General features: G+C 36.3%; 3 protein-coding genes across 5 annotated transcripts; 2 read left to right on the forward strand and 1 right to left on the reverse strand.

Annotated features, from left to right (window-relative positions):
* The first annotated feature begins 3,555 nt into the window (after nt 1–3,555).
* On the forward strand, nt 3,556–7,770 carry LOC103973462 (uncharacterized). Of its 2 annotated transcripts, none has more exons than XM_009388036.3 (8): nt 3,556–3,643; nt 3,738–3,904; nt 5,014–5,302; nt 5,445–5,512; nt 5,639–5,843; nt 5,943–6,039; nt 6,418–6,533; nt 7,584–7,770. In XM_009388036.3, exons 2-7 carry the CDS (start codon nt 3,857–3,859, stop codon nt 6,506–6,508), a joined length of 798 nt encoding a protein of 265 aa, XP_009386311.1. In that variant the 5' UTR covers nt 3,556–3,643; nt 3,738–3,856; the 3' UTR covers nt 6,509–6,533; nt 7,584–7,770. The 2 variants fall into 2 exon arrangements, with proteins under 2 accessions (XP_009386311.1, XP_018676968.1); XM_018821423.2 differs by having other exon boundaries at nt 3,562–3,643; nt 5,091–5,302.
* Nucleotides 7,771–10,918: 3,148 nt separating this feature from the next.
* LOC135652714 (F-box protein SNE-like) lies at nt 10,919–11,880 on the forward strand. The gene has a single exon (XM_065173890.1). It carries the CDS (start codon nt 11,240–11,242, stop codon nt 11,780–11,782), a length of 543 nt encoding a protein of 180 aa, XP_065029962.1. The 5' UTR covers nt 10,919–11,239; the 3' UTR covers nt 11,783–11,880.
* An 898-nt stretch (nt 11,881–12,778) lies between these two features.
* LOC135581736 (probable histidine kinase 5) lies at nt 12,779–26,529 on the reverse strand. Of its 2 annotated transcripts, XM_065172724.1 has the most exons (15): nt 25,575–26,529; nt 23,913–24,032; nt 21,742–22,197; nt 20,728–21,006; nt 19,517–19,686; nt 19,211–19,423; nt 18,938–19,124; nt 18,744–18,795; nt 18,393–18,622; nt 18,191–18,289; nt 16,609–17,213; nt 15,397–15,900; nt 14,485–14,889; nt 13,531–13,596; nt 12,779–13,105 (listed from the first exon to the last, which is right to left on the reverse strand). In XM_065172724.1, exons 1-13 carry the CDS (start codon nt 25,839–25,841, stop codon nt 14,622–14,624), a joined length of 3,450 nt encoding a protein of 1,149 aa, XP_065028796.1. In that variant the 5' UTR covers nt 25,842–26,529; the 3' UTR covers nt 12,779–13,105; nt 13,531–13,596; nt 14,485–14,621. The 2 variants fall into 2 exon arrangements, with proteins under 2 accessions (XP_065028796.1, XP_065028795.1); XM_065172723.1 differs by lacking the exon at nt 12,779–13,105 and having other exon boundaries at nt 13,270–13,596.
* Between the last annotated feature and the right edge of the window lie 284 nt (nt 26,530–26,813).

Here is a 26,813-nt window from a genome sequence, read left to right on the forward strand (position 1 = left end):
GTAGCACCGCCAGAGCTCAAGTTTCAAGCTCTGCCAGGCGGTGCAACCTCCCCAGTCAGGCGGTGCAACCGCCTGAGCTCGGTCATCGAGCTCTGGCAGAGAGGTGCAACCGCCCCTGACGGAGGTGGCACCGCCCAGAGGCTCAGTCTTCGAGCTCTGCTAGGCGGTGCAACCGCCCCAGTCAGAAGGTGCAACCGCCTGATCCCGGAATTTCGGGAATTGACAGATTTGAGCTCCAAGTTTGAACTGGGTTGGGGCCTATAAATACCCCACCCATTCAGCACTGAAAGCACAGAACACCACACTCGAAATCTTGCTGTCTTTCTGTGGTTCTTAGAGCTCAAAACTGCTAGTTCTCCTCTTTCTGTTCTTCAAAGTTTGAGTTGTAAAGAGAGGAGAGAAAACTTCTGTAAGGGTTGTCTCCTAAGCCCGTCAAAAGGAGTGAATCTGTAAGAAGGTGGTTGGCCTTCGCCTATTGAAGGAAGGCCTCTAGTTGACGTCGGTGACCTCATCGGTGGAGGAAGCCAAAAGTGGAGTAGGTCAAGATTGAGCGAACCACTCTAAATCTCGGTTTGCATTTCCTTTAAGCATTTTAACCTTCACTGCAAACTTCTCAATAGTTACTGCCCTCTGCGATTTTACAAACAAGTTTCAACGTTTAGACGTAAATCTGCGTTTAGACGTAAATCTGCGTTTAGATGTAAATATGCGTTTAGACGTAAATCTGCTTTTTCGTATGATCATCATATTGCAGATTGCGTTTACGTTTTGAGCTTTACCAATACTTCACACTGCCTTTATACTCCTGCTTAAACTGCGTCTTATCTAATCAAGTGATTTACGAATCAGCATTTAGACGTAAATCAGTTTCTTCGAACGAACTTCGGATTTCAGTTTGCGCCGATATTCTGGTTTTCATCATAGCTGCAAACTGTCTACTTCGTTTGACATTAACATTGATAAGTATCAACTTTCATACAGAATTTGATTTTATCGGTCGAACGCAGCTTTCGATTTTAATCGCAGAAAGTTTTCCGCTGCACTAATATATATATATTATTTATGTATATATATATATATTATATATATATATATACATATATATATATATATATACATATATATATATATATACATACATATATATACATACATATATATATATGTATATATATATATATGTATATGTATATATATATATGTATATATATATATATATGTATGTAAGTATATATATATTTATGTATATATATATATATGTATATATATATATATATATATATATGTATATATATATATATATATATATATATATATATGTATGTATATATATATGTATATATATATATGTATATATATATATATATATATATACTTACATACATATATATACATATATATATATATAGATATATACATGTATACATGTCTAAAGACCAAATACACCACCAAGATGACAGAATCATTATTTAATAATAAGGCATCATCAACTATTCAATATTCCGTGAGCGGATCAATCAGCGAACTCATTCTCCAATGAATACCTACATTATATTCCTAGTGTCCTAACATGAGCAATTATGAGACCAGCTGCATCCATTATATGGACGGGTATACAACACACTAGTCTGTCTAGGTATCTCGATGTCCCTCTTGAGTAACCTATGACCGAGATTATTTAGGATCTGTGTTTAAAGGTGAATCGATCTCATTATCATGATCTCATCACGATCCGATTCTCATTGCACATATCCAAGGGCATCACAATATATTAATGTAACAAGTAATATAAAGTGATAAAATATAAAATAATAATAATAATAATAATAATAATAATATGTAAAAAGACTACGTGTCAAGTCATATATGTCATCACTCACGTGATTGGCTTGTAGGGCACCTATAACTAGCAATAGTTACAAAAGTAAAACATGTTTGTCCATTTATCCTGACGTTATCGGTTTTATCAATAAAAATATAAAAACAAAGGGTAAAAAGATAATTTTAATGTTCTAGTTGATGATGATGGATAATGGTACCATTGGAGGTCACGGATGACTATTGTAAAGGTGAGGGCAGTGATAAAAGGTGAGGGTCGCTTTGCATCGCGTCAATATTGACACAATTGTCGGATGACAAAAGGATCGCAGATGTAGATGCGAAGCAACAAAAGGGCCGCTCGACAACTGCGTCGACATTGAATTAGATAAAAAGCGATCCTTACCTCTCGTTGTCGCTCTCGTCATTTACAATAGCTACCCGCGGCTCTTAGCGACCTCGTCGTCCGCCATCATCGACATCGCACATGTTTTATGCAGCTCTAAACCATGTTGAGGAGGTGGAAGATTAGGGAGTTCAAACTTATTATAGAAGCTATTGATGTAGTGAGATGATATGTTTTCTCACATTTACATATGAGATATTAGTTAGATGATAATAAACTAAATCCACTTGAGAGTTCGAAAACTTATCTTATATATTTTTATTTTAAAAATATTTTATCTTATGTTTTAAGCTATTATAAATTTCTTTGTCCCCTATATATTTTCCTTGAGATACGGAGAGTTGCTTTTCTTGTGAGAGTATACGTACCCTGTTTTCTACTCTTGCAATTGGTGTGTAAGGTTGGTTGGTTGTAGTTTTTGACAAACAGTTTCTCATGAAATCAGGACTCTATTGATCGATGCTTTAGGTTGGTTTTGGAACCGTTTAAATTTCTCTTCTATCACCATCACATTGGTGAAGACGTGTTCATGAAAACTTCAACGTCATGATGGCTACTCAACAACAACCAAAACGATCCCACTGCATAAGAACTCCAACTCGTCACGTCTTTGACACATCACATCATAAGTATGTTGTGACGACCATTCACATCATCTCTACTGCATCATAATATACTAATGATGTAATCGAATCGAATTAATTTATTTATATTTATTAATTTTATTACTCACAGTAATAAATGCTTATGGCAAGATTCGACTCGATGTTGATCAATTAGTCGAACTGGCTTATTTTTAGATTGAGAGTTTAAAATTTTACTGTATAATTTTTGCTTTGTAAAATACTAATTTGGTGATTATATATTTTCGATTGAGATGTTCAAAATAATTTTTGATGTATAACATAAATAGATATCGATGATGATATATTCGATTCACTTATATTAATATTTTTTATAAAATATAAATTGATCTAATTGAAAAAGATTTTGATTCTGGATTAAGTGTCATCTTTTTTTATTTTGGAAAGAAAAAAAAAAAACTAACCGTGGTGGGATAGGACAGCCGATGCCATCTCACCACGTAGGCTTAGGTGACGGTAAGCCCCACTTTTGACGGAGTATTTAGAGCTTGCCGGGTCGGAGCGTGTTCTCTAGCTCTTACCGGGTCGGATCGTGTTCTCTAGCTCTTACCGGGTCGGATCGTGTTCTCTAGCTCTTACCGGGTCGGATCGCGTCTCTGTACATGCACCGTCCTCTCTCCGCAGGCCACTAAGTAACGGGTCGGATCTCTACGCTTAAACCCCCGATTGACTCGTTGGACCTCGACGCGGCGTCGCCCCCATTTGTATGCGGGCGGAATGTCACGGTGCCCCTATTCGTCGAACGTCTCTTTCTGCCTGTCGATCGCTGCTCCGTGTTAGTTTCTCCTCCTGGAATTTACTAGATTTTCCATTTTTTGGTGCGTGTTTACTTATGATGTGGTTTAGTTTGATGAAAGGATTATTTGCAGACCCTTTCTCGAAATTCGTCCTTCGTAATCATCTGTTCTGTGATTATAAGTCTTGTGAGATGGAAAAGAAGGGAACTCGATCTACTTGTGTTGTTGGCGTCGTATGCTAGTTGCAGGCGATGGATTTGGCTTGCGAGAAAACTTGGGTCTGGATCCCTCTTCCACAGGTCAGGAACTTGAATTCTTAGCATTAATTTACTTAAACTTGATATGCCACAGTTGTGGAATTGGAGTGATTCCTGGGAGCCGGTGGTGAGGGTCTTGATCGTTTCTCTGTTGACTTTGGCTGGCCTTTTATTTAAACAACGAGTCGATCTTGTCTTTGTAAAGATCATGACACAGATCTCTTTAGGTGCTTTGATTTAGGACAAGGGATTTCTCATATGTAGTGAGCTCAATCAGCAGAAAGATATCTTGTCAAATTCTAGGAGTCCTTCAATCGTTGGCTAAGTTTCATGTTGTCCAACAAAGGAAATTTTGATAGGATGTGGTTGAGCTCAAAGACTCTGCCTACGGTCAACAAATTGCTTGGCACATGGACGTTTTGTCTATTGGTGTTGGTGGAGGAAATGTTTCGAAATACTTCAATTGGTAACGCACCAGATATTGGCCAATTTGGCATGTTTTTGTTCAGTTTCTCGTCGAGTAGAATTCTTGTCAATACAAGTCCGGGGATAAAGGATACGACTAGATTAAAGACCCCCTTTAACCTCCATTTTGATTGATTGGATATCTCTCATAAGGAAGCAAAGGCAAAAAAATTAACCATCATTTGCGCTAATTTTGGTAGATAGTGCTGTGTCCTTGTCCTTTTCTTGACCTACACAGACCTTAATAGCAAGAAATGATCCATGTAGCCAACCTTTTTGTTGTTGTACGTGTTCACTTACCTCACTGGGAGAGTTGCTTAGCTTAATCATTTTTTTTTTCTTTTTATTGAAAAGGCCACAGTAAATATGCTCACCCGAATTTTCATTAAAATAGGAGAAAGTATATGGAGAATTCATGGAGAAAAGGAACATAAAAGAACATATATGAAACTAGAAATATAGAAGCAAGAAGGACACCGGCTCCTTCAAAAGAAGAATTAAGATATCACCGGTCATGATAATGGCAACTCTCTTTTTTTTTTCTCCCTCTTGCTGTGTGAAATAAGGTTAAAGGCCACATACTAAGATAGTTTTCAATTCTTTTAGTTTTTATTGTTTGTTATTTTCTTTTGAACAGAATAATCTGAACAAATACTATTTTTTGCTTCTTTTTGGCTCTTGGTCAGAAATTCCAGTCCCCCATCATTTTGAAGTTGATACTGGGTTTTTGTTGGTATTTGCTGCATCTGATGGTCAATCTCAGGCATATGGGGTCGTCTGTTAATGATTTACTGTTTTGCTACATCATTTCAATGGGACTGCTACTGAAACATCAAAATCTCCGGCTGGATAAGCTCAACTCCCTTGCTGTTGTGGTTGATAGTGAAGAAGCAAAAAATACAACAAAGATAAAACAACTTTTGTGCTGGTTATCATCTATAGGTATCAAGTACGTCATCCTTTATGACATGCATGGTAAGCATGCTTACAAGAAATCATACTTGAAATGGCACAGTGTACCTCACCTACTTCTGCTGTTAATCATAATGTTTACTTGCAAAATTACATAGCATGGCCACGGGCATGACATTAATCTGTTATTAGATTGACTTTTAAGGTGTGCTGAAGCAGACTATTGGAACTGATTTGGAGAGCTTGACAAATACAAGCATGACAACATGTTCTGTAAGTTGCAAATTAGGATCTTCTGTTCCTCGGTTTTTCATGCTTAGGATTTCTTCTCGTGTTAAATAACTGTTCATCATTGGATATACATTCATGACAATGTCCGAGTCCTGGCTCAACATATAGGTCGTTGATGCAAAGATGGCGACTTCACTTTTTCATTTTGAAAAAATGGCAATTGAGATTATTTCTTTATCTGATGGTAAAGAAGGGGTTGCTAAAGCAGCTAGCTTCCTATATTCTGAGCACATGAAAGATGATTCTGAAATCTGCTATAGGTCAGAACCAGACTTCACAGAATCAGATGTAGCTAATGCTTTAAAAGCAACAGGTATGTGGTTCCACATGGTAGATTCAGATTATTTTTGCATTTTGTATTTCGTTCTTCATCTTTTGCGTGTCATGAGTTAAAAATTATCTTTCTTCTCAGGTTCTGCCGGAGCTGAACCTGATCTTCTTCTTGTATATGGGCCTGCTAGATGCCATTTAGGATTTCCTGCATGGAGATTACGATATACAGAGATCGTGTAAGTTCCTTTCTCATGTAACCAAAAGTTGATATTGGGGCAGTAAAATTTGTTTGTTAGTATTCCTTAATCAAATTAATTTGATACCTTTTATGCTAGATCAGCAACATGGCTAAAATTTGGAACTTGATACTGTGATTGTAGAGTCACTATAATACACAAACTACTCAATCTCTTGGTTCCTTGTCAAGATTTATTTCTGGTTTATGTTGTACTAATATTTTTTGAGGCTTATGAAGTTTAGACTCGTGTTCTTTATTCTCATTCTGGGTTTTATTCAGTATTGATTTGTGACCCTAAATTGCTTATTTTACTAACTGCTGTTGCCTTATTATAGTGAAAGTATCACAACATTAGTTTGTTTTCTATTTTTTCTAGGCATATGGGGCGACTGAGATCCATGAAGTTTGCTGCTATCGTAAAGACGATGCATGACTTCTCAAAGAAGCATCAGAACTACGGCAAATAGTTATACAAAGTTATATGTTTACCAGGTAATCAATATAGAATACTATCTCTACTAGTCAAATGTTATATTAGTACTTGAATGTTTTGATTCTTTATTACACTCTTATAAGCCAATCAATCCATTTTTTATGTGGGATCAAGTCGGAGAGTTATATAATTTTTTCCACTTAAAAGCTTGATATCTTCATCAAGGTTTAGCATAACTCAAAATTAAATCCTAGCATGGTGCATGTAAGACTATCCATTGATAGTTTCATGTCATGACGTGCCCAATGACCTCATCCTCCGATCGTCCTTTCTTGCTTAAGCCTTTCACCAAATTCGAATACTATATCGATTCTGATACCCATTGTCGCGGTCTGATATGATGGGATAACTTACCTAGTAACTCTATTAGCATTGTTGTGCTTGAATTACTTCCTCAAAATGATTATGCACAAATTAATAGTACATTCATTAGGATCATAAAAGTCAATCTAAGGTTTATTTCACTTTTTAATGTGGGAGTAAATAGAGGTGTTACATTTCGATTCTTTGAATTTGTGACAAGTATAAATAGAAATGAACTGATAAAGTATTATCGGAAAAATTCTATCATGTTTGCTCATCAAGTCGTCTATGAAAAGTTACAATTCATTCAATTTTTACTTGTTATTATAATATTACGATCAAAATCATTGTGTATAAAAAAAAGATTCAAGATAAAATTGAATTTCTATGAATAAGATAAAAAAAAGATAGGAACAGTATAGAGTTTCCCTTTTTAGCATACCTAATTTTATTTGAATATCATTTCATGTTAAAAAAAAGTTTTTGTATTCCTTTTTTACAAGTAGAATATATAAAACATGATATGAGTAGTATAAAAAAAACTGCAAGCCAGTACAACTGTCTATGGAACCGCATCTTTACTGGAATTTAGGCATGTTTGTTGCATGTTCATATTTTATAAGCATAAACATCTCAATTTATTCAAATTATTCTCGTGAAAGACATATTACAGATCTAAGGTGAAAAAATGTTATTATTATTAGGTGCTCTTTGTTATCTAACCAATTTATTCTTTATGCTCTTAGGTGATAAGGTAGATACCTGTTATAACCAAACATAAAGAAGCTATGGAGATCAAATTGCACTGCCGTGGCTGGGAGCTTCTCCAAAAGCTTGACAGATATTGAGCAGTTATTGCACACCTAATCTTTCCCTGCACTTGTTGAACAAATGTAGATAACTATTGCTTCTAATATCTTCCTTTATAATCTAGTCTCTCTCTAAGTTTCTTGCCCCTCATGCATAAAGAAAGCAGCATAAATAAGCCTATTCTTTGAACATATATATATATACATACATATATATATATATACATACATATATATATATACATACATATATATATATATACATACATATATATATATATATATATATATATATATATATATATATATATATATATGGGTTGAAATATATTTTGTCATTTGAACATGCCTCGAAAACCATTTTCTTGTAAGATATCAACTAGCTTACAAATTGACTCTAGATAGAAAGATCCTTGGCCCGAATTCCATTTTCACCATTTTTTTGCAAAAAAAAAAAAAAAAGTAAAGCCATGCTATTTGCCTCATCTCCAATATTCTTCCCTAAGTTCCAGTTCACAGAAATATACTAATGCAATGCAGCTTATTTATCATCCCACACAGCATATCTCACATGCAATGCAAGTGTAAACTATAGTAAATCCAATAGAAGGAAATGCTTGTTCTCTCCGACAGCAGGAAAAGTACTGCTCCTCAATAAAACAGTGAAGCAATTGTATTTGTCTCAGCACCAAGTTAATGTAGGTTTGACATTGGCAGCATGACATTTGCTGTGTATCAAAACCATTATGCATGCATTACAAAGAAATGCTATTTATTTAGTACAAACAGTGGTCCATCCCACACTGTTGTCAATGGAAGTTTACCCTTGGAACCTCACGGAGGTTCTGAATCCCAACGCAGAAACAGCAAGACACAACCAAAACCCTAAACCCTGCCTACAGGAAGAGGACACACATAATCCAAGCACAGTTCTTTGCTCAGCTGAACTCACTGCAGCAGCTGATCAAGTCACAGAGAGAGAGAGAGAGAGAGAGAGGATACCTCCTACCTAGCTTCCAAGAAAGGAGTTAATGCCTGTGGAGGACTTCCAACACTTTCCTCCATGCATGCAGGTGTTGCAGCATCCCTGTAAGTGACCACTCATGGGCTCCAATCTGGGGAACACCATGTCTCTGCCTCAGCTCGCCACCTCTTGTTGTTTCTTCTGCAAGATACATGCTCGTGAAGTTATACCCGGTGATGCATCCATGTTAGGAAAATATTTATTGATGGTGAAGATTTAAAGATAGATAAAGGAATGGTCTTAGGTGATCTATATTGAGTTTATTCCACAACTTAATAATTTATCCTACAATCTTATGTTAGTTTACACAACTTAATATGTTTGGCTTAGATTCCTCTAATTTAAGATATATATATATATATATATATATGAAGGTTGATGGATGAAATTTTGAGTAAAAAGTTAAAAGTTCAAAATATTTATGAAATTAGTCGCTGTCTAGTTTTAGGTTATTTGTAACTTGATTTACCCACCCTATAAAGAGATTAGAAAATAGATTATTTTCCTACAAAATCCTCATACTTCAGATATATTATAATCGGTAATCTCATTTTATTTTTTTTCAGACAGTATCCCTAATTTCAAAAATACCCAAACTATTCCTTAGAAATTTTTTTACCTATTACAGTATTTTGGCCACCATCATCATAGCAAAAATACTGTAAACGAGCCAAATGAAATCAAAATATACTGAGAGTCATTTGTTACATCATACTATAATTCAAATAGATATTTAAAATATTTAAGGAACAATATCACCCAAATATAAAAACTAATTTATTATAATATTTTGATCATCATAATAAAAACACTATAAAATATACTAAAAAATACTGTAAATGATCCAAATAGACTCGTAACCTTAACCGAACTAATCATAAGCTTAAAAATATAATATCATAATAGTATGTGAGCAATGAAAACTAAAGAGACGATATCACTTACAGTATTTTTTTTAATATTTATAATATTTTTAGTAACTTAATAAAAATATTATAAATATTATAAAAATATTATAAACGAGCTAAATGGAAACATTATAATAATCCTTTTAAATTAGTAAAAATAAAAATAAAAGATATTTTAAATATTTTTTTTAAAATTAGAGGTATTGTTTGAGAAAAAAACAAAAGAGGTGTGGATTGAGAAATCTCAAACCTGTATTTTTTTTCCTAAAAGGAAAGTAAATGTGAATTTTCTTTTTTTAGATTTCTTAAACACTTATGTTTGAACGTTGAAATCAACAAACACAAAAAAATACAAGAAACGTTCTGAATATTGTCATTCATTGAAATTAGGAACATGTGAAGTGTATTCTTTTCAGTTTTTATCTTCATGTTGTTGTGATGGGATTGTGATAACATTTTATGCATCAGCTTTTACTGATCTCTCTCGTTTAAAAGGTGACTGCAGAAGCACAGAGCTGCTGCTGTCTCTTTTGTTCTTATGCTTAACCAACTGCTGCTCACTTTTCTTCACCTTTCTTTGCTCTCGATGCTTTTTTACAACCGCATGGGTTTCCCTTTGCTCGTTGGTTCCTATTCCCCTCGTTTATTGGATCCTCAGTTTCCATGTCATTCTCTTCTCACCCGAGTAGTGATGTCAATGGGGTGAGACAAAGATGGAGAGTGCTTCCGCATCACTCTCCTCGTCTTCATCTCATTTTATCTTCACACATTTTTCATTTAGGCAATTGGGGGATAAGTAATCGATCGTATTCTCTTAATTAATTTATTTTTTGTTTAAAAATAAAATTATTATCAAATTCAATTAATAATATTAATGTTATAAAATAATAATAATAATAATAATAATAATAATTTATACATTTATTTATTTTTTGTCACATAGATAGGGATGGAGAGAGTATTATTGTTGAATATTGATAGTATCTCAATCTAATTTGATTTGAATCAAGTAGAAACGTTTTGACCCAACATTTAGGGAAACATTACTCAATTCTCGCTCAATATTCATTGTCTTAATACCCCTATAATTGATATCTGTATGCCCAAGCAATATTTATATCAATAAAAGAATCAAAATATATAGGCTTACCTCTATATTTAAAAGATTATTAAAAAAAAACTTCGAACCTCCCACCAATATATATATATATATATATATATATATATATATATATATATATATATAATAATGACAGCATCTCAAGATATAACATATATATTTATATGGCCATAGCAAACTTACTGACTCAAAATGCATTTGTAGATATCCTTTAATAAATCGTACACTAAGAAGCAAAATTGCAGGATCCTCATCAAATCATCATGACCTACACGCATGTAGGTCTTCTGTCGACCCATCGCAGTAACTGAGATGGAGCAGCAGAGGCAGAAACAGCTGCTCGATCTCTGATGTAGCAGGAAGGCGTTCAGATCACTGTACACGAAACAAAGCTTTGGGAGTCCCCAGCGACAGTACTTATCGCCTTGTTTGCGTCTTCCGAGACCGAGGGAAGGAGAAGTCTTCGCTGCCGTTCCCCCATTTTTGCGCATCTCCAAGCTCTTGGATCTTCCTGGTTGGCCGCTTGTTCTCGTCCCCGGAGATGCCTTCTCATTCTCCCTCCGAACACCGCGTTCCCTCATCCATATATGCTGTGGTGCAACCTCAGCAACCAACAATGGCCATGGACGCAAGTTCAGTATATGAGCAGCAGCAGCAGGAAGGAAGGGTGGAGGAGGTGTTTGCGGTGATCAATGACAACGGGGACCTGTTGGCGGAGGTGCTGGGGAGGCTGGACGGGCGGTCGCTGGCTGCGGCGGGTTGCGTGTGCAGGGTGTGGGCAGCCGTGAGCAGGCGGGAGAGCGTGTGGGAGGCGGTGTGCGGGCGGCACGTGGAGGGCGGGGCGGCGGCGGGGGCAGGGGCGCGACCCGTTGTTGCAGCCCTCGGCGGGTACCGCCGCCTCTACCGGCTCTGCCTCGGCCCCGCCGCCGACCGGCTCGGCGCCGCCGCCCGCCTCTCCCTCTCCCTCTCCCTCTCCCTCTTCTCCATCGACTGCTACGAGCGGCGCCTCGGCCGGGAGCGCGGCCACCCCAGGCCGGCCTCGCTGCTCTTCCTCGACCACAACAATCCCGTGGACGTGTCGTGATCCCCACCGTCGAGTTCCTCGTCGTGCTCGTACCATCTAATGCTAATAATATATTAGAGAACAAAATAGATAATAAAGGATATATGTTATATCTTTTCTTGTCTTCTGCATGCTCTTTGTTTTCACCGCTATCCATGGTGTACTGATTCCATTGGCTCGTTCTGCTTGTCTTTGTTTCAGCTTATTGATCTCTAACATGTGACACTGTTTGCTACGTGAAAATTTTGTGATGTGATCGCCATCAATTTTGGAAGGTTTAAACCATTTGATGCTCTTGCAATGGCAAAAGGGACCCCAAGTTGCTGACATTTTCGAGACACATTAGTAATAGATATAGCGTTCTAAACCAATCGATTACATTTTAATTAGTTTTTTTTCCTCGGCTTTAATTTTATATTAGTATAACCGAAAAACATTATGACATAAGATCATTATATTATTAACTCTCTTCCTTTTTTCTTTTTTTTTATATACATTATGACCAAAATTATCTCTTTGATGAAATATGTAAAACTCTTCGAGTTTATATGAAAGATTTTTTTTTAATTTGAATATGAAATGAGCTAAAGAGTTTAGAGGTTTTTTCTCCGTAAAAATATAAACAACAAGTGTCGTGATTCATTCTATTGTTCTTTTGGTATCAAACTCCTCTTGATATGATTGTGTTGCATGAGAAAGAAACATGGGAGAAATTGACAGCTGCAGACGAATGTTGTCTCTGCTGCTTCAGACAAGAACAAAGCAGAAAAGTAGAACCCATCCAATAATTTCCTCTTTCAACTCCTGCATGCAATCAGTTTCATCATTTCTTCTACCAATTTTGTCACCAATCTATCTCTACAAGTCATAATGTAATAATAATAACAACGACAAAATCATAAGATCTTTTGCTGTTATTAAGCTCTATAAAGTGTCTGTAACACAAAATAATAGAAAAGCCAGCTTTCACTGATAATTACAGTTCAAGAAGCATAGTTTTTATCAGATCAATCACAATGAAAGTTCAATAAATAATTAATTGAATGTTATAGCAGGTAACAACAACTTGTTAAAACAGCAATAATCTTTTTGACCAGCTCTTCAACAGTGTAATTGCATCCTCAGATATTACAGCCATCATTTCCAATATACTCCTCAGACCAAGATGTCATTTGTATGCAAAATGTTGATAAGATATGAATTTAATCCATGGTTACAGTCTCATGGATAACGTGATATCAAGTCGATCTGAACTGCCTTGTTAACTTTTGCGACTAAAAGTACTGCCCCACTCTGCTGTCGGCATACATGATGTTCATTGGAGACTAAAAGTACTGCCCCACTCTGCCATCGGCGTACATGATGTTCATTGGAGATCAGAAGTGAACGAATAAGCTTACACATGCAAAAGAACAATGCGGATAAACAGATACAAATACAGCATATGTTAATCTGTTACCAAATGACTAAGATTGCAAGAAGAAGAGATGATAAGAAAATGATCCAAGTTCAACAAAAGCCTCCAATAAATTAACATTGATCGTATAATATATCACAAAAGTCATGGTAGTCCTAGTAGTATACAATGCAAATTCATTCCTTTGGACATAACTACAGCCTGCTATCTAGAACTCTCAGTAGACCAAAAATGCTAAATATCCGATGCTGATCTCAAATTCACAGCCAAAACGGTGTGAACAAATAGAATATAATTGCTTCATATTTTTACAATAAGAATACAACATCAGTGGGAAGAGATCAAGCTTTACCTCTAGTTTGAGTGGTACCTTATGTTTGACATGAATCTGCTATAATGTGCTGGTACCTGAGTGCCCCTGGATACAAGTTACAATCAGTAAACCTGCTCAAGCATACAATATTCATCTAATCTTAATGACAAGATATTTGAATTTGGAGGATTTAAAAAAACAGAAATTGGAGACTAAATTCATTCAGCTGGGCACATATCGAACAATTAAATTCATTCAGCTGGGTTCATAAATGGTATGTATGACATAGCTTTAAAGAAAAAAGGATAGGATAGAGGGACAGAAGTCTCAAAAGTGAAATAACAATTTACTCATGGCTTAAAAATGAACACAGGGCAACAATTTACCTTGTTGCTCTTGTGTTTATTGGCTCAGAGGCTCTTGAATACAGTAAAGAAGAAGCTGGATTGCTGATTGCTTATTGATATGTACCGAGTTCCTGATCATCATGGTTTAACCAATTCTATTTAACTTCTTGCAATCTGTGTCTCCGATGAAACAAGTCAGTAGATAAGGATATGTTCTGGTTTATATACTGCAACCAATACACTTGGTCTGTGGAAAAGTATATCTCTTAGGGAATCATGTACTTTGATCAAAGGCATTTGATAGGTCTACCAACAAGAAATCTGACTAGGTGCCTGATGTGCTACTGTGTTTGTAGTCATACATGACATTATTTTCCGAGGAAACAAGAACGATCTCACACAGAAACAAGGGGCCGTCGCACATTTATGGGGCCTAAAGCCCCTTGACCCCTGCAAAGGTTCTAGAGAATGGTTCTTACGAATCTAAACCACTATTAGATTAGGTAAGGAAAAGCAGCTGCCAATTCTTAGCCACAAAAATCAAAGCTCAAGGAGCCATCACACAACCATGTACTAATCAATGCATTTAAGAAAGTTGAGAAATACTGCTAAGAGAAAAGGTAAAAAAACATGTGATAAGGCTTACCAAACCAGGAAGCCCACAAATTTGAAGCTTCTTCCTGCTTTCTCATGTCGGCCACTATTTGCTGTCACTCCTCAACACCTTGACAATCACTAGATAAGCGCAAGAAGAATAACTTAGCAATCACAAAGCATCATCTCTTATGACACTCCATCAACCACATCAAACTCAAAGAAACGTGCCACAGCAGAATAGAGTTGCTGTTCTTCGAAGGGCTTCAACACATAATCATCCATACCACACCGCAAACACTCTTCATGAGTTGCCTGAATTATGTCAGCCGTCATAGCCAGTATAGGTACATGCCAATGAGCTATATTGCCATACATCTCCAATGATGCATCTCCAGAGTTAATCAACTCTTTGGCTCTATCTTCCATGAGACGGATCTGTCTCGTGGCTTCGAAACTGCAGAAGGTTGTATAACCAGTAAGAAATATATCTAGAAACCTAAACCAAAATATATGTAACCATATTAGTCAACTCTTAAGTAAAGATTTTGGATATCCGAGCATGGAGAACCATAATGATTTCTTTATTACCACATACAACTATAAGTTTATTTCAAAATGCATATATGGTTAAGTGATTTGAAAGTAATAAGAAAAGGAGCAACAACTAGTAGTTAATTGATTGAATAGGGAAGTACCGATATACAAACTAGCAAGCAAGAAGTACTTCCATAGCAAGTAACATAAAATATAGATTAAAAAAAATGGCCGAAAGGAGAAAAGAAGAAAACATGAAATAGATAAACTACAATAATTTTTAGTTTTGGAGAAAAAAGAGATTGCAAAAGCTCTCATGACATGAATGGACATGGGTTTAGACCTCATGCAGCATAGCAAAATCAAATAACCAAACCAAAAAATATATCCATCTTTTATAACAGTTCAAACAAAAAAGGAGAAATACCCATCCATCTCTGGCATCTGAACATCCATAAAGCATGCATCAAAATTGTGTGGAGGCTGGAGCATTCTAATAGCCTCCTTCCCACTGTGTGCACAAGTAACTGTAGCACCAAATTTCTTTAAAGCACAAGCAGCCACTTTTCGGTTGACTGCATTGTCATCAACAACTAGGACATTTTTTCCAATAAGAAGTTTATGAAGTGCCATTGGTTGCCCTTTCAATTGCTGCCTCTTACTCCCTACACCTAGTGCTTTCCGAATACAAGCAGCAATCATACTCAGACGCAATGGTTTCAGTATGCTATCAACATATCCTGCTGACTTCAGGTCATGAACCTCGGTGGGGCTTAGGAAAGTAGCTACCAGAAACATCTTTGGTAGACTTTCTTGATGCACAACTGCACCATTTTTCCTGCGCTCTAAAAGAAGGCAAGGAAAAGAAATCCCTGAACCCCCACCCCATGCATCTTTATCAACAAGTACCATGTCCAAACGCTCTTTCCCACTGCAAAAGAAATATTACAAGCATTACCAATAATGCATAAAATTATAATTGTCACCTTATTAATCTACAAAATCTCAAGCTAAAACTGAGTTATCATCAAACTTTTACTATGTGGTCAATGGAACAAATCACATTGTGCCTTTTTTTACTTGAAAAATAAAGATAGATTCCTCTATGGTACTTAGAAACTCTGAACCCAGTAATCAAGCTCTGTTTGGAAGTTCTAAGAGACAAAATGAGATAATGCAGATAAAATTTTATCCACTGTATAAAACTTATTTGTGGCTTACTCATCAACGGAAATTAACAGATGAAAGATTTTTTTTTAATTTATATTTTATTGCGAGGAAAATTGTTTTTACTTTACTTTCAATAGGTATTAAACTTGTATGATTGAAATAATATTTTGGGTTGATTTACTTGTTATAACAAAGCTGAATTTTGCAGCAACACAGCCTCTCAAGTTGGTTCTGAACCCACCATTAGCAATAAGAAGATCCATCAGGAAACATGCATGGAACACTGAAGAAGTATAGGAAATTTTGATGAGTTGTGACAGTATACAGCTGCTGAATACTGAATATACAGGAGGATTCAAGCATTTTTGTGTTTTAAGGATTTATGGCAGTAATATTACTTTAGCTGAACTTATGGACCTTCAAGCCTAAAGGTGCTTCCTTGGTATATTTAATAGTAAAAGCAAAATACCTGTTACTGCACACATCCAATATGGTATTAATTGCAGAGTCTTGGTCAATTGCAACATGGACATGTATTCCTAATCTTTTCAAATGATACGCGGTACTTTCAGCACGTATGCTTCTCCCATCAGTAACCAGTGCTCTCATACCTTGGAAATCTGATAAAGCTGGGTCAGAATGGTGCCTCTTTATATCATCTGAACTTTTGCATCGATCCCTGAAAACAGCAGTGAAAGAAAATGTGCTGCCAATCCCAGGTTTACTAATAAAGCCTATTTCTCCCCCCATCAGTTCCACTAAGCATTTGCTAATGCTCAGTCCTAATCCAGTTCCACCGTATGTCCGCGAGGTAGAGCTGTCAGCTTGCATGAATGGTGTGAATATACGGATCTGAGCATCTTGAGGTATACCGACACCAGTGTCTTCAACAGTCACCATCAAGCTAACTGCATCATTAGCTTCGTTTGAATATTTAACCATTGAGAAATTCTCCCAGATTTTTCTTTTGTCTACTACATGAAACCCACTCAATGTTTCACACTGTCCAACTTTGACACTCTTTGCATCTTCAACTAGATGTACTGACACATATATATGCCCCTCTCTTGTGAACTGAAAAAATATGTGAAACTCAAATTAACAATGATATATGTACTTGCATGCTTTCCAGAACATGCAACTAGTAGGAGACAATTATTAAATATACTATGTGATACAGTAAATGCAATTGACAACACAAGTTTTCATATAAAAGATTGGCTTGAAATAGACTTGGAAATCTAAATGAATTGAAGCAAAATTGAGATGGCATAAATTGCCAAGAGGTTGCTTCTGGTGCCTTTTCTATTAAAATAACATATTTTATCATTTGAAAATCAGATCTGCAGGTTGTTCTGAAGATTGCTCTCTCATGGAACTATGAAACATGAGAGTTAGTGTCTCTTCAGTGTTAAAGTATAGATTAAGAAGCAACTATGTCAAATATCAAATCATAGATCTCCTCTTGGTTTCCATGTCCAGTCGTGTTAGAATTCCATCTTGCTGACATAGGCATTTTACACAGTGCCTGTTATGGTATTGTCTCCATAAATGAAGAAAATGTGGAGAAGAACTTATTATTACTTACTTTAGTACAATGGAGCAATACATAGAATAACAGTTGTGGCTCATCTGTAATGGTAGTCATAGTTAAAATGAAAATAAGACTACAACTTAACCAGAACAGCTAAATGACAAGAAAATAGTGCTCATATTGCTAAGAGATGCTAATTCGCCGTATGACTACCTAAACAACAAACTCAGCATTGACCACTTGAGCTAAGTCATATGTAAACAGATATGGAAAACATTCTTTTAAGAGAATTTGAAATTGTAAAGAAGACCAACATTATCATCAAGATATACAGTACCAATGTAAATGTCGGTGCATGAATATTTAATGATGGTAAAACATACTCTTGAATCTTGATTATCACAAACTTTCAAGAATAGGTAAGTTGCATGAATGGATATTTAACATTCTACAAATATAATTAATGAATGAACATGTAATGCTACTTATGATTAATGACATCAGGCAAGCAATTAACCTTCACTGAGTTTCCAACAAGATTTGTGATGATCTGCCTGAATCGTCCAGGATCTCCAATTAGAATATCTGGAACTTGTTGAGATACACAGACTGCCATCTACTCACCAGGAAGTAAAATGAACACCAGAAAAAGATTCAGAAGTGATAATATGGTGAAAAAGAATTTGAAAAGATTACAAACTTGTTGCTTCAGTTTTCACCTCTATGCCTTTGGCTTGTGGTTTATCAGAAAATAGAAATAGAACATTGTCCAAAACATCACGAAGATCAAAAGGAACAGCCTCTAGCTCAAGCCTGCCAGATTCTATCTTAGCCTGATCAAGGACCTCATTTATCAGAGCTATTAGAGCTTTTCCACTTGATTGGGCAGTCATAGCAAAATCCTCTTGGGTTGCATCAAGATCTGTGTCCATCAGCATCCGTAACATACCTGATATGGCAGAAAAAATCTTCATTATTTTATTTTCTATAGAATCTTTCACGAATGAAGAAAACCAACTGTAGAAACCAATATATTATGTAAAAGATAATTTTGAGGCTCTTAGACCAACCCAAGACGCCATTCATTGGAGTCCTGATTTCATGCGAAACTGTTGCCAAAAACTGCAACCAACAAATATGACACATTAGTCAGAGAGTAGAAAACAGGGTACACATTATGATAAGAAGTGCAACTCTCAGATCTCAAGGAAAATCTGTAAGGGACAGAAAATTATAAGAAAGGCAAAAAAAGAGAGAATATCACTTGAGATTTTGCTACATCAGCAGCTTCTGCTCGGACTTTCAGCTCTCTCATTTGACGATAATCATCTTCCACCTCCTCAATGCGGTCTAGAGCTGCATGAAATATATGCCCAACAAGCAGAACAATTACTGCAACCCCTAGTGACGTTGTTATTGCTGACCAAGGTGGTGGAGGCTTGTGCTTGAATCTAGACCAAAATAACTAACTCCAAATAAGAGAATAATTTTTGAATTTTATTATTATATGTGCAAGCCTTTAGATTAGGATGGCTACCTGCAATGCATTTCATGCTTATGGGTTGGATCCCCAAAGTCAACATTACTAATATGCATCTCACTAGCACTAGCTAAATCAGGGCCGTACATCCTAATAGGTGCAGAAACATTTGTTGTGTCATACAGATTTACAACAATAGTGTGCTTGCTGGCAAGCTGGTGAAGAAGCTTTTCCACCAAAGATGGGACATCAAATGATGCACCAAGGTATCTGTTCAAGAAAATAATTGCATAAAAAGAAAATAAATTTAAAAAATGGTCCCTTTCTGCTGCACTTCAAAAGCAAAAAAAAGGTAGAGCTCACCCTACAGTAGCCTCAATGCGCTCTTTTGGTGTAGCATTTGGAGGCAGATTAGTGTTATACACCGCGAACGTAAGCACCACACCAAGGTGATTGGACTTCAAAAGATTAAAAGGAGACGTTAAGACTCCCTTCCCATTAGCCCTTGCTCGCAATATGTTTTCACGGTCTTCCTGGGCACAACATTAAATGAGAAGGTTAACTTCAACATTGCAATGTCATTTATGATCAATTTCTAGGTCAAAAAAGTAACTGCCATTAAATATTTAATATTGTAATAGTTTTGAGTTGCTTTTTGCACAATTTGCACTTGTCAAAAAAATGTTCATATATGTTAAACAAGTAATACAAATTAGACTTTTTAAACAACTCACATAGATAAAGTTTTAATCTTGAAATGCATATGACAAGAACATGACCAAGAAGCCTTCTCCCTATTATAGGTATCCTTATATATAGTTTCTTCCACACAATGAATGTACTAAAGTAAAACTGTCAGATACTTCATCATGACTATGTTTTAGCCTTTTTACAACCTTGTTTTCTTTTTATATGTACATGTACTCCAACCAATCTAGACACCTCTACCTTCTAAGAATCTTAATCTCTATAAAATCATGTATATAACATGCCAATCAGCTTCAAAGTAACTCAGTCCCCTAGGGCAACGTGAACTCATACAATTCTGCAGGTCAATTTCTATCCTTCTTACACTTAGATGCTCTAACTTAAAGGTATCTCATGTTTCGATAGTGTTCGACAAATGTTCAACACTTCAGGAATTCTTGGGCTCTGCCTTCCTCATTTGAGAGTGCATAGAACAAAAATCATAATTATAATTATAAATAAACATGAAAAACCACAGTATAGGGGATCACCTTATACAATCCAATGCAGTAAAATACTTCCAAGTTTAAACTCATCCATGGGCAACTTGGTGAAATTGGACTAGAATGTCCTTGACATTGGTTTCCACAGAAAGAATTGCCATATAGGATTACAGATAACTGAATTAATTTAATGTCATAAAATGTAAATGAACATCAAAGATGTGGTCTTGCATATTATGCAAAGTTAATTTAACATGTCTTAAATGTTTGATAGTTGATTTATTTGAATACTAATTGTTTCTTTCTATGAAAGAAAAAGCAGAAAGAAGGCTTCTTGATTGAAGCACGTAAATCTATTTTACTAAAGCTCACCAAAGAAGTTACCTTGCCGGACATCATATCAATAGATACAATGTGAGATACAGTTTCCTGTGAGAATATAACAGGTGCATATTCATCTTGAACAGGTGAGGGATCAAGCTTCTCAGGGTTGTAGTCATCTTTAACTAGGCACTGATACTCAGTTTTCATCTTCTTTATCTTCCAACCATGCTGCTTCTCGAACTCCTCCCTCTCCCTGTGTAATACTCTCAAAGCATAGGCAACACCACTCATCAGTGGCCTTTCAAATGCTGTTCTTGCTGTGAACTCTGCAAATGTTTTCTACCACAAAGATAACAAAAAGATTAAACAATTGGGATGTTCAATTATTCTAAATTATAGGTCTCAGGGAATTTTATTCAATTTTTTAGTTATTAGCTAATGAAAAACTTATGATACTCTACATTGATATTCTAAATGTAAGAGGACATATATCTTCTGAAACATAGGTTCGTCATACTCTGCATTGTAAGAAACGGGAAGAAAAGTAGTGTAATTACCTGCACAAACCATCCTTAGTGCACGAGCCGGGGGAGGGTCAATGTACGCAGCCTTGGGGCTATTTTCCATGACTCAAACCCTAGTCTCCTAAGTCACGAAGGAGCAATCTTACAGTTGTACCAAGGCTCGTCCTCATCCTTCTACCTATATCTCCTAAGAATATATTTAATAGACCTATGATATTTTCCCAAAAGCTGACAATGGAAACAGCCAGCTCTATATGCAATGCCCATTGTAACTTGAGCTTGTACTGAGTTTTCTAGAAATGGCCAGAAGTTTCAAAAGAAAATTCTCATAAAAACTTAATTGAGGCTTTCCAGTTATTGAAATTTCATAAGTTTTTACATTATTCTCAGGAAATAATTGACATGATCCCAAACTAAAACAAGCAAGAAAAGTACACCACAGTGACCAGAATGCACCAGATAACTAAAAAGATGACGAGCAATTTGCTTATCTTCCAATCACAGTCAAAAACTTTAATATGAAAGATGGAATGAATCAACAAACAGGTACCTGATCAATAGCAGAAGGTTGCTTCCCATGGTGAAAAGTTGAGACCAGAATGGCTAACGCATGCACATGATTCATGCTCACATTGAATTGATCCTGGAGCATTCGAGCTCTCTCATCACACATATTTACCAGAGTCTCTTTCCTCCTTTCAGTAATATCTGCCTTCATACTAAGAAATATCCATACAGCCACTAAGAGCCCAAGCAATACTCCTAGAAATAGGAACTTCTTACTCCATTTACCTCTACCCTTTGAATTCTGTGGTTTGTAATGCTTCTGCTGCTGAAATTGTTGGCATGAGGACTTAAAGAATATGCCAAGAGCAAATCCCATAGAAAAGACCACCATTTCCACTATAACAAGATAAAGTATGTTCAACAAAGGCTCTGGAAAAAATTGGTGAGTCTCCTGCATGATTTCTACTGACACCTTCTCATGAGACATATTTTCACGGTCCTATACAAATAGTTTATGAATATTTCATTAATATAGAATTTCAAATCTCTAAAACTACAAAGTATATGGATACCAAATTAGTAAAGAATATCAAATGACAAGACTACCAAACTATAGCCAAGTGTTTAGATTAAAATGGAAGCAATAAAAACACAGTATGCTGTCACTTCCAGACCTGAACTTGCATAACAGTTGGCATGAACTCTAGAATGCCACTTATGTTCAGTACATACACATTTCTTTTTATAACATGAAACAAAATTATCCAAATTAACAGCTTCAACTACATTTTGGGACTGAAACTCTCAAAAGCAATTAGTGCCATTGCCAACAGCTGGCACATGCTTTATGCCAGGTCAGTTTTTTGTTGGCAAATCCTTCATCTTAGATTGCCAAGTGCCAGTATTATGCTAGCACGACTTAGATGAATGCCACAACTTAGTTTTGTCCAGTTTCCTCTAAGAGAATTTTCCTCTTTCATATGCTAACTGATTTATTTGAAAATGATCTGCATCTGAAGTTTTGAGTCTGCTGTCAATTCAACAATCAGTCACTTAACTGGTTAATGGCTCATTCATACCTTTCCATCAAAACTAGAAAGATCATTGCAGATCCCACAAGTTTAGTGATCAAGGGCAACAAAACAATTTCAGTTGATTTAAATTATTGACATGGTATTCACCAAAAAGCATAAGAAAACTTGGTTGATGGTAAGTTGTCCTGATTTGATCTTTCTGTACATCTTTGGCTAAAGAATTTCTCAAACTTGCAACCAAAAGTGGGAATCTGAATTTGAAGTTATTTTGTCAATAGAACCAGCACAGATAATCATGGCAGCCAATCTAAAGCTTAATTGTTTGGATGTACAACTTTCGACCTGCAGAACACTGGTGTAATGGTACGAGATCAGGAGATGGATGATCATGAAGATTGAAGAACATGATAATTTAGTCCCAGTAGATAATTGGCATGGGTATTCTTTCTACCTTATCCAAGTTAGGTCTTCAGGTACAATTAATTGGCAAATATTAACACGCCTGTGAGTAGCAATTTGATAAGGATGAGATGCACTGTTGAAGATATCACAAAAGATGTCATGAAAGCCTCCAATTTAAGTGGACATTATGTTCATTATTGATTAATGGATTGCTATGGAAGGAACAAATGAGCTGGAAAGAATTGTGTATAAAGAAAATATAGAAAAAGTCTTTAGTTGGTCAACAAATCTGTAAAGCACCCATGAGCAGGACCCCAGTGGGTTCAAAATCCATTGCATTTAGCAGCACAACACTCTATGTTGCAAAAAATTGTTCATGGTAGTGCAATGAAGAAAAACTCATAAAGGGTATTACTACTTAAGTGAAGAAAATTTATCTACATCAGGAAAACAAAATTCCTTCCATGGATGATATAAAAACATGAAATAATTTATACATATAAACAAATGATACTGATATTTCTTTGTCAGATATGCCAATTTTTTATTTTATAATTTAAAAAAAAAAAGCATGCAGAATAATCTGATCCTTCCATTGAGTGCAACACAGAAACTGAGCAGACCTTGAAGCAGATAACATCATTGTTTGTTGTGAAAGGTATAATATTTTGAGGGATGAAATCTGGCATACGTTCATTCCTAGGTGATGACTGTGCAGATCTAACAAGCATGCAGTCAGTTTGAATTGGACATTGATCATAAAAGACTTATTGCTCACCCAATGTTGCTGATCTTGAGACTGATCTATCTCTGGATGCTGTTCTCTTAGGGCTTGTAAGAGGCTACTGCCAAGTCTTTCATCTGCTACAGACTTGCTCATGCACTCATAGAATCTTCCCTGTAACAAGAGAAAATATCTAAGATTGGATATAAAATAGAAACCAATCTTAGCAAGGCAGCAACAATCTTTTGATGGATACCTGGGAAAGCTATTGCAATCTTTTTAACAAGGGAACCCATAGAGTCAATTTCAACTATGCTTTAGGATGAGGTAGGCCATAGTTACATTACATCTTCCAATAAATATACAAGGCAATTTTCTTACTATCACTAAAGGTGCATATCGATGAACTTGATACTTATCTTCTGCACATGTTTTTCTCTAAAAGCTTTTGTCTAAATTATAATGATCACAAGTTTTTAAATCTTTGTCATTTGGAAAGAACCAGGTAAGTAGTAAAATTCACTTCCTAGATTGTTAAGGGATTGCCTACGTAGATATTCATCCTCCTTAAGATTGTACATCTACACATGGATAGACAATGCACTTCAATTTGAAAATTGTAAATATAGTGTTCTTAGTAAACCTTAAACATGACAGCATACCACAGTGATCTTGTATCCTGTGACATGATCCTTCTTTTGATTGCCTAAGCACGCTTCAGAATAAGAAAATCATTTCCTAAAGCCAACGTGAATATGCTGACACAAACAACATAAAGTTAACAGTGAAGTTTATGGACACTGTACACTTGAGCACACATCTAGAGGTTAGAGTCCTCAAGCGACAGAAATTTAGTAGATAAGTAAAAAGTTGGGAAAAGTCCAGAACAATCCCAAGGTTGTATATCTTATAAGGTGATAAAAATGGTAAGAAATAAGGGTAAGATGAAGGATTTTGAGTAGCAACCGTAACATCTACAGGTAAATATATGCATGTTTTCAAAGATAGTTGGAGTTATTGCACTAAATAAGATTAAACTATTTATTCCTTTTAGGAATAACTGCTTTTCATGCAAGTGGCTTGCTGCTGTGCCAATCCTATTTAGTCCCAGTGGGACTTTAGATTATATAACTATCCTCTTGATGGGTATAAGGATTTCTTTTGAGATCTTTTATGAGGGAGATTCCAAATTGGAACTTTACATGCTAGAGGACATATTTTCTATGGACTTATGTGTCATCACAAAGATCAATTCAAGTGCATTTCAGGATGCTTAATCTGTAAAGTGCAGAGGCTTTCTAAAGCACCTTTTGCTTCTAACATGCTTAAGTAGAAAAGATTTTGTGACCTATGTTGACTAGAAGGCATTTAAATTCAAGAAATGATCTAAGTTCTCCTGACAAAGGACTCTATTTATCATCCACTTTGGAACACAATTACCACGAAAATCATTTGATTCAACAGTCCATCTCCCAACACTCAAGGACTAATATTAATTATAACTGTAGTCCATATATATAACAAGCTGTTCTTGTTACATAAAGCTTGCATGTACCACTCATTTAGTTTCAGGTGTTGGAGCAATCTTGAGCATCGGCAGAGCAAGATAAAGTCACTTAAAATTACCTGGGTATCAAAGTGTCCCAAGCAGACTCTCTTATCCCACAAATCTAGATCAGGATAGAAGGGGAAGAGGGAGGGGAGGGTAAGTGGTACCTGATTCAACGAAGAGATTAGCAAAGCCAAGGCCTGAACCCGATCTTTGCTGAGGTTGTATTGATCAAGCAGCGTCTTCTCTCTCTCATCTCCCAAAGCCCTAACTCTCACTTTCCTTTCTAATATCCCATAGACCTCCAATCCCCATAACAAACATATGGAGCAACCAACACAACAGAGAACAAATAGAACCACCAACGGGTTGCTCCACCTTCGGCCATCCTTGCATTGCTTGCCATCAGAAAAGGAAACCCTGCGCCGTGACATCCTAACAAGAACTCACGCACAGACAAGCTCGAGATCCGCAGGAAGGATCCAAACAATCTCCAATCCAAGATCACAACTTTTCCAGAGGAACAGCTGCAAGATAGATTTTTGAGAGGAGTGGAGTCAATCTTTCTCTAATCCACCAGAATATATCATCAAGTAGAGGAGGATTGATCTTTCCCCCTCTTATTCTAATTCAGCTGCCCACTGCTTCCCTCTATGTACTACTCTTTGCTGTCTTTAGGACCAAGGATAGATCTTGAAGCAACACCCAGTTGCTTGACTGGAATATATAATCAAGACTGGCAGTTTTCGCCGTCCTGCCCTTCTTCAGCTACCCACTATTGCCAACTCACTTTCCGGGTCTTCGCTGCCTCCAAACCAAGAACGCATCAAGATCACACCTTTTGGAGAAGCCACTCACGGGAAAGCCCAGAATCCACAGGGGAGGGGCATGAGAAGGATGGCTCCCCTGCTTTCCTTTCTTTTACACCAGCTCTGCTTTCTTCTTCTTTGCTTCTTTCCTTCCCCTCGTTGCCTACAGCCCCTAGAAGCCATCAAGGTTATACCTTTTAAAACCCCCACTACAGAAAAGTCCAAGAATATGACAAATCACAGAGACACCCAGTAGCAAGGCCATTGATCAGGCCGCACAAGTTGAGGTAAAAGGGCGAAAAAAGAAGAGGCAAAACAAACCATTTATATTTTCAACAGAAGAACTAAAAAGAGGCTCTCTCTCTCTCTCTCTCTCTCTCTCCTCAAATTAGATAAAAGGTTAGTAATGAAACATCATTTAATGGGTGTGGGATGTATGATTATCCCATCATCTGGTGGGGGCTGGCAAGTAAATAAATGCAGCTAACACAAGCATAAAATCAAAGGAAAGAAGAATAAAGGAAGATACATGCAAAAGTTGTTTATTAAAAAGATAATAAACCTATATTCCCACTCTTTTGAGGCAAAAGTGAAATA

The sequence above is a fragment of the Musa acuminata genome, chromosome BXJ3-11 (assembly GCF_036884655.1).
Source record: "Musa acuminata AAA Group cultivar baxijiao chromosome BXJ3-11, Cavendish_Baxijiao_AAA, whole genome shotgun sequence".
Classification (NCBI taxonomy): domain Eukaryota; kingdom Viridiplantae; phylum Streptophyta; class Magnoliopsida; order Zingiberales; family Musaceae; genus Musa; species Musa acuminata.

What these genes read in the sequence shown, in the direction of transcription:
- LOC135581736 (XM_065172724.1), bottom strand. Translation starts at nt 25,841, where the DNA reads ATGTCACGGCGCAGGGTTTCCTTTTCTGATGGCAAGCAATGCAAGGAT. An exon ending in TAATCTCTTCGTTGAATCAG is followed by an intron (nt 24,033 to 25,574) that starts GTACCACTTACC and finishes CTCTTGTTACAG; the next exon opens with GGAAGATTCTATGAGTGCAT. An exon ending in TTGGATGTGTGCAGTAACAG is followed by an intron (nt 15,901 to 16,608) that starts GTATTTTGCTTT and finishes TTTCTTTTGCAG; the next exon opens with TGGGAAAGAGCGTTTGGACA.
- LOC135652714 (XM_065173890.1), top strand. Translation starts at nt 11,240, where the DNA reads ATGCCTTCTCATTCTCCCTCCGAACACCGCGTTCCCTCATCCATATAT.
- LOC103973462 (XM_018821423.2), top strand. Translation starts at nt 3,575, where the DNA reads ATGCGGGCGGAATGTCACGGTGCCCCTATTCGTCGAACGTCTCTTTCT. An exon ending in CAAGCATGACAACATGTTCT is followed by an intron (nt 5,513 to 5,638) that starts GTAAGTTGCAAA and finishes CTCAACATATAG; the next exon opens with GTCGTTGATGCAAAGATGGC. An exon ending in TAATGCTTTAAAAGCAACAG is followed by an intron (nt 5,844 to 5,942) that starts GTATGTGGTTCC and finishes CTTTCTTCTCAG; the next exon opens with GTTCTGCCGGAGCTGAACCT.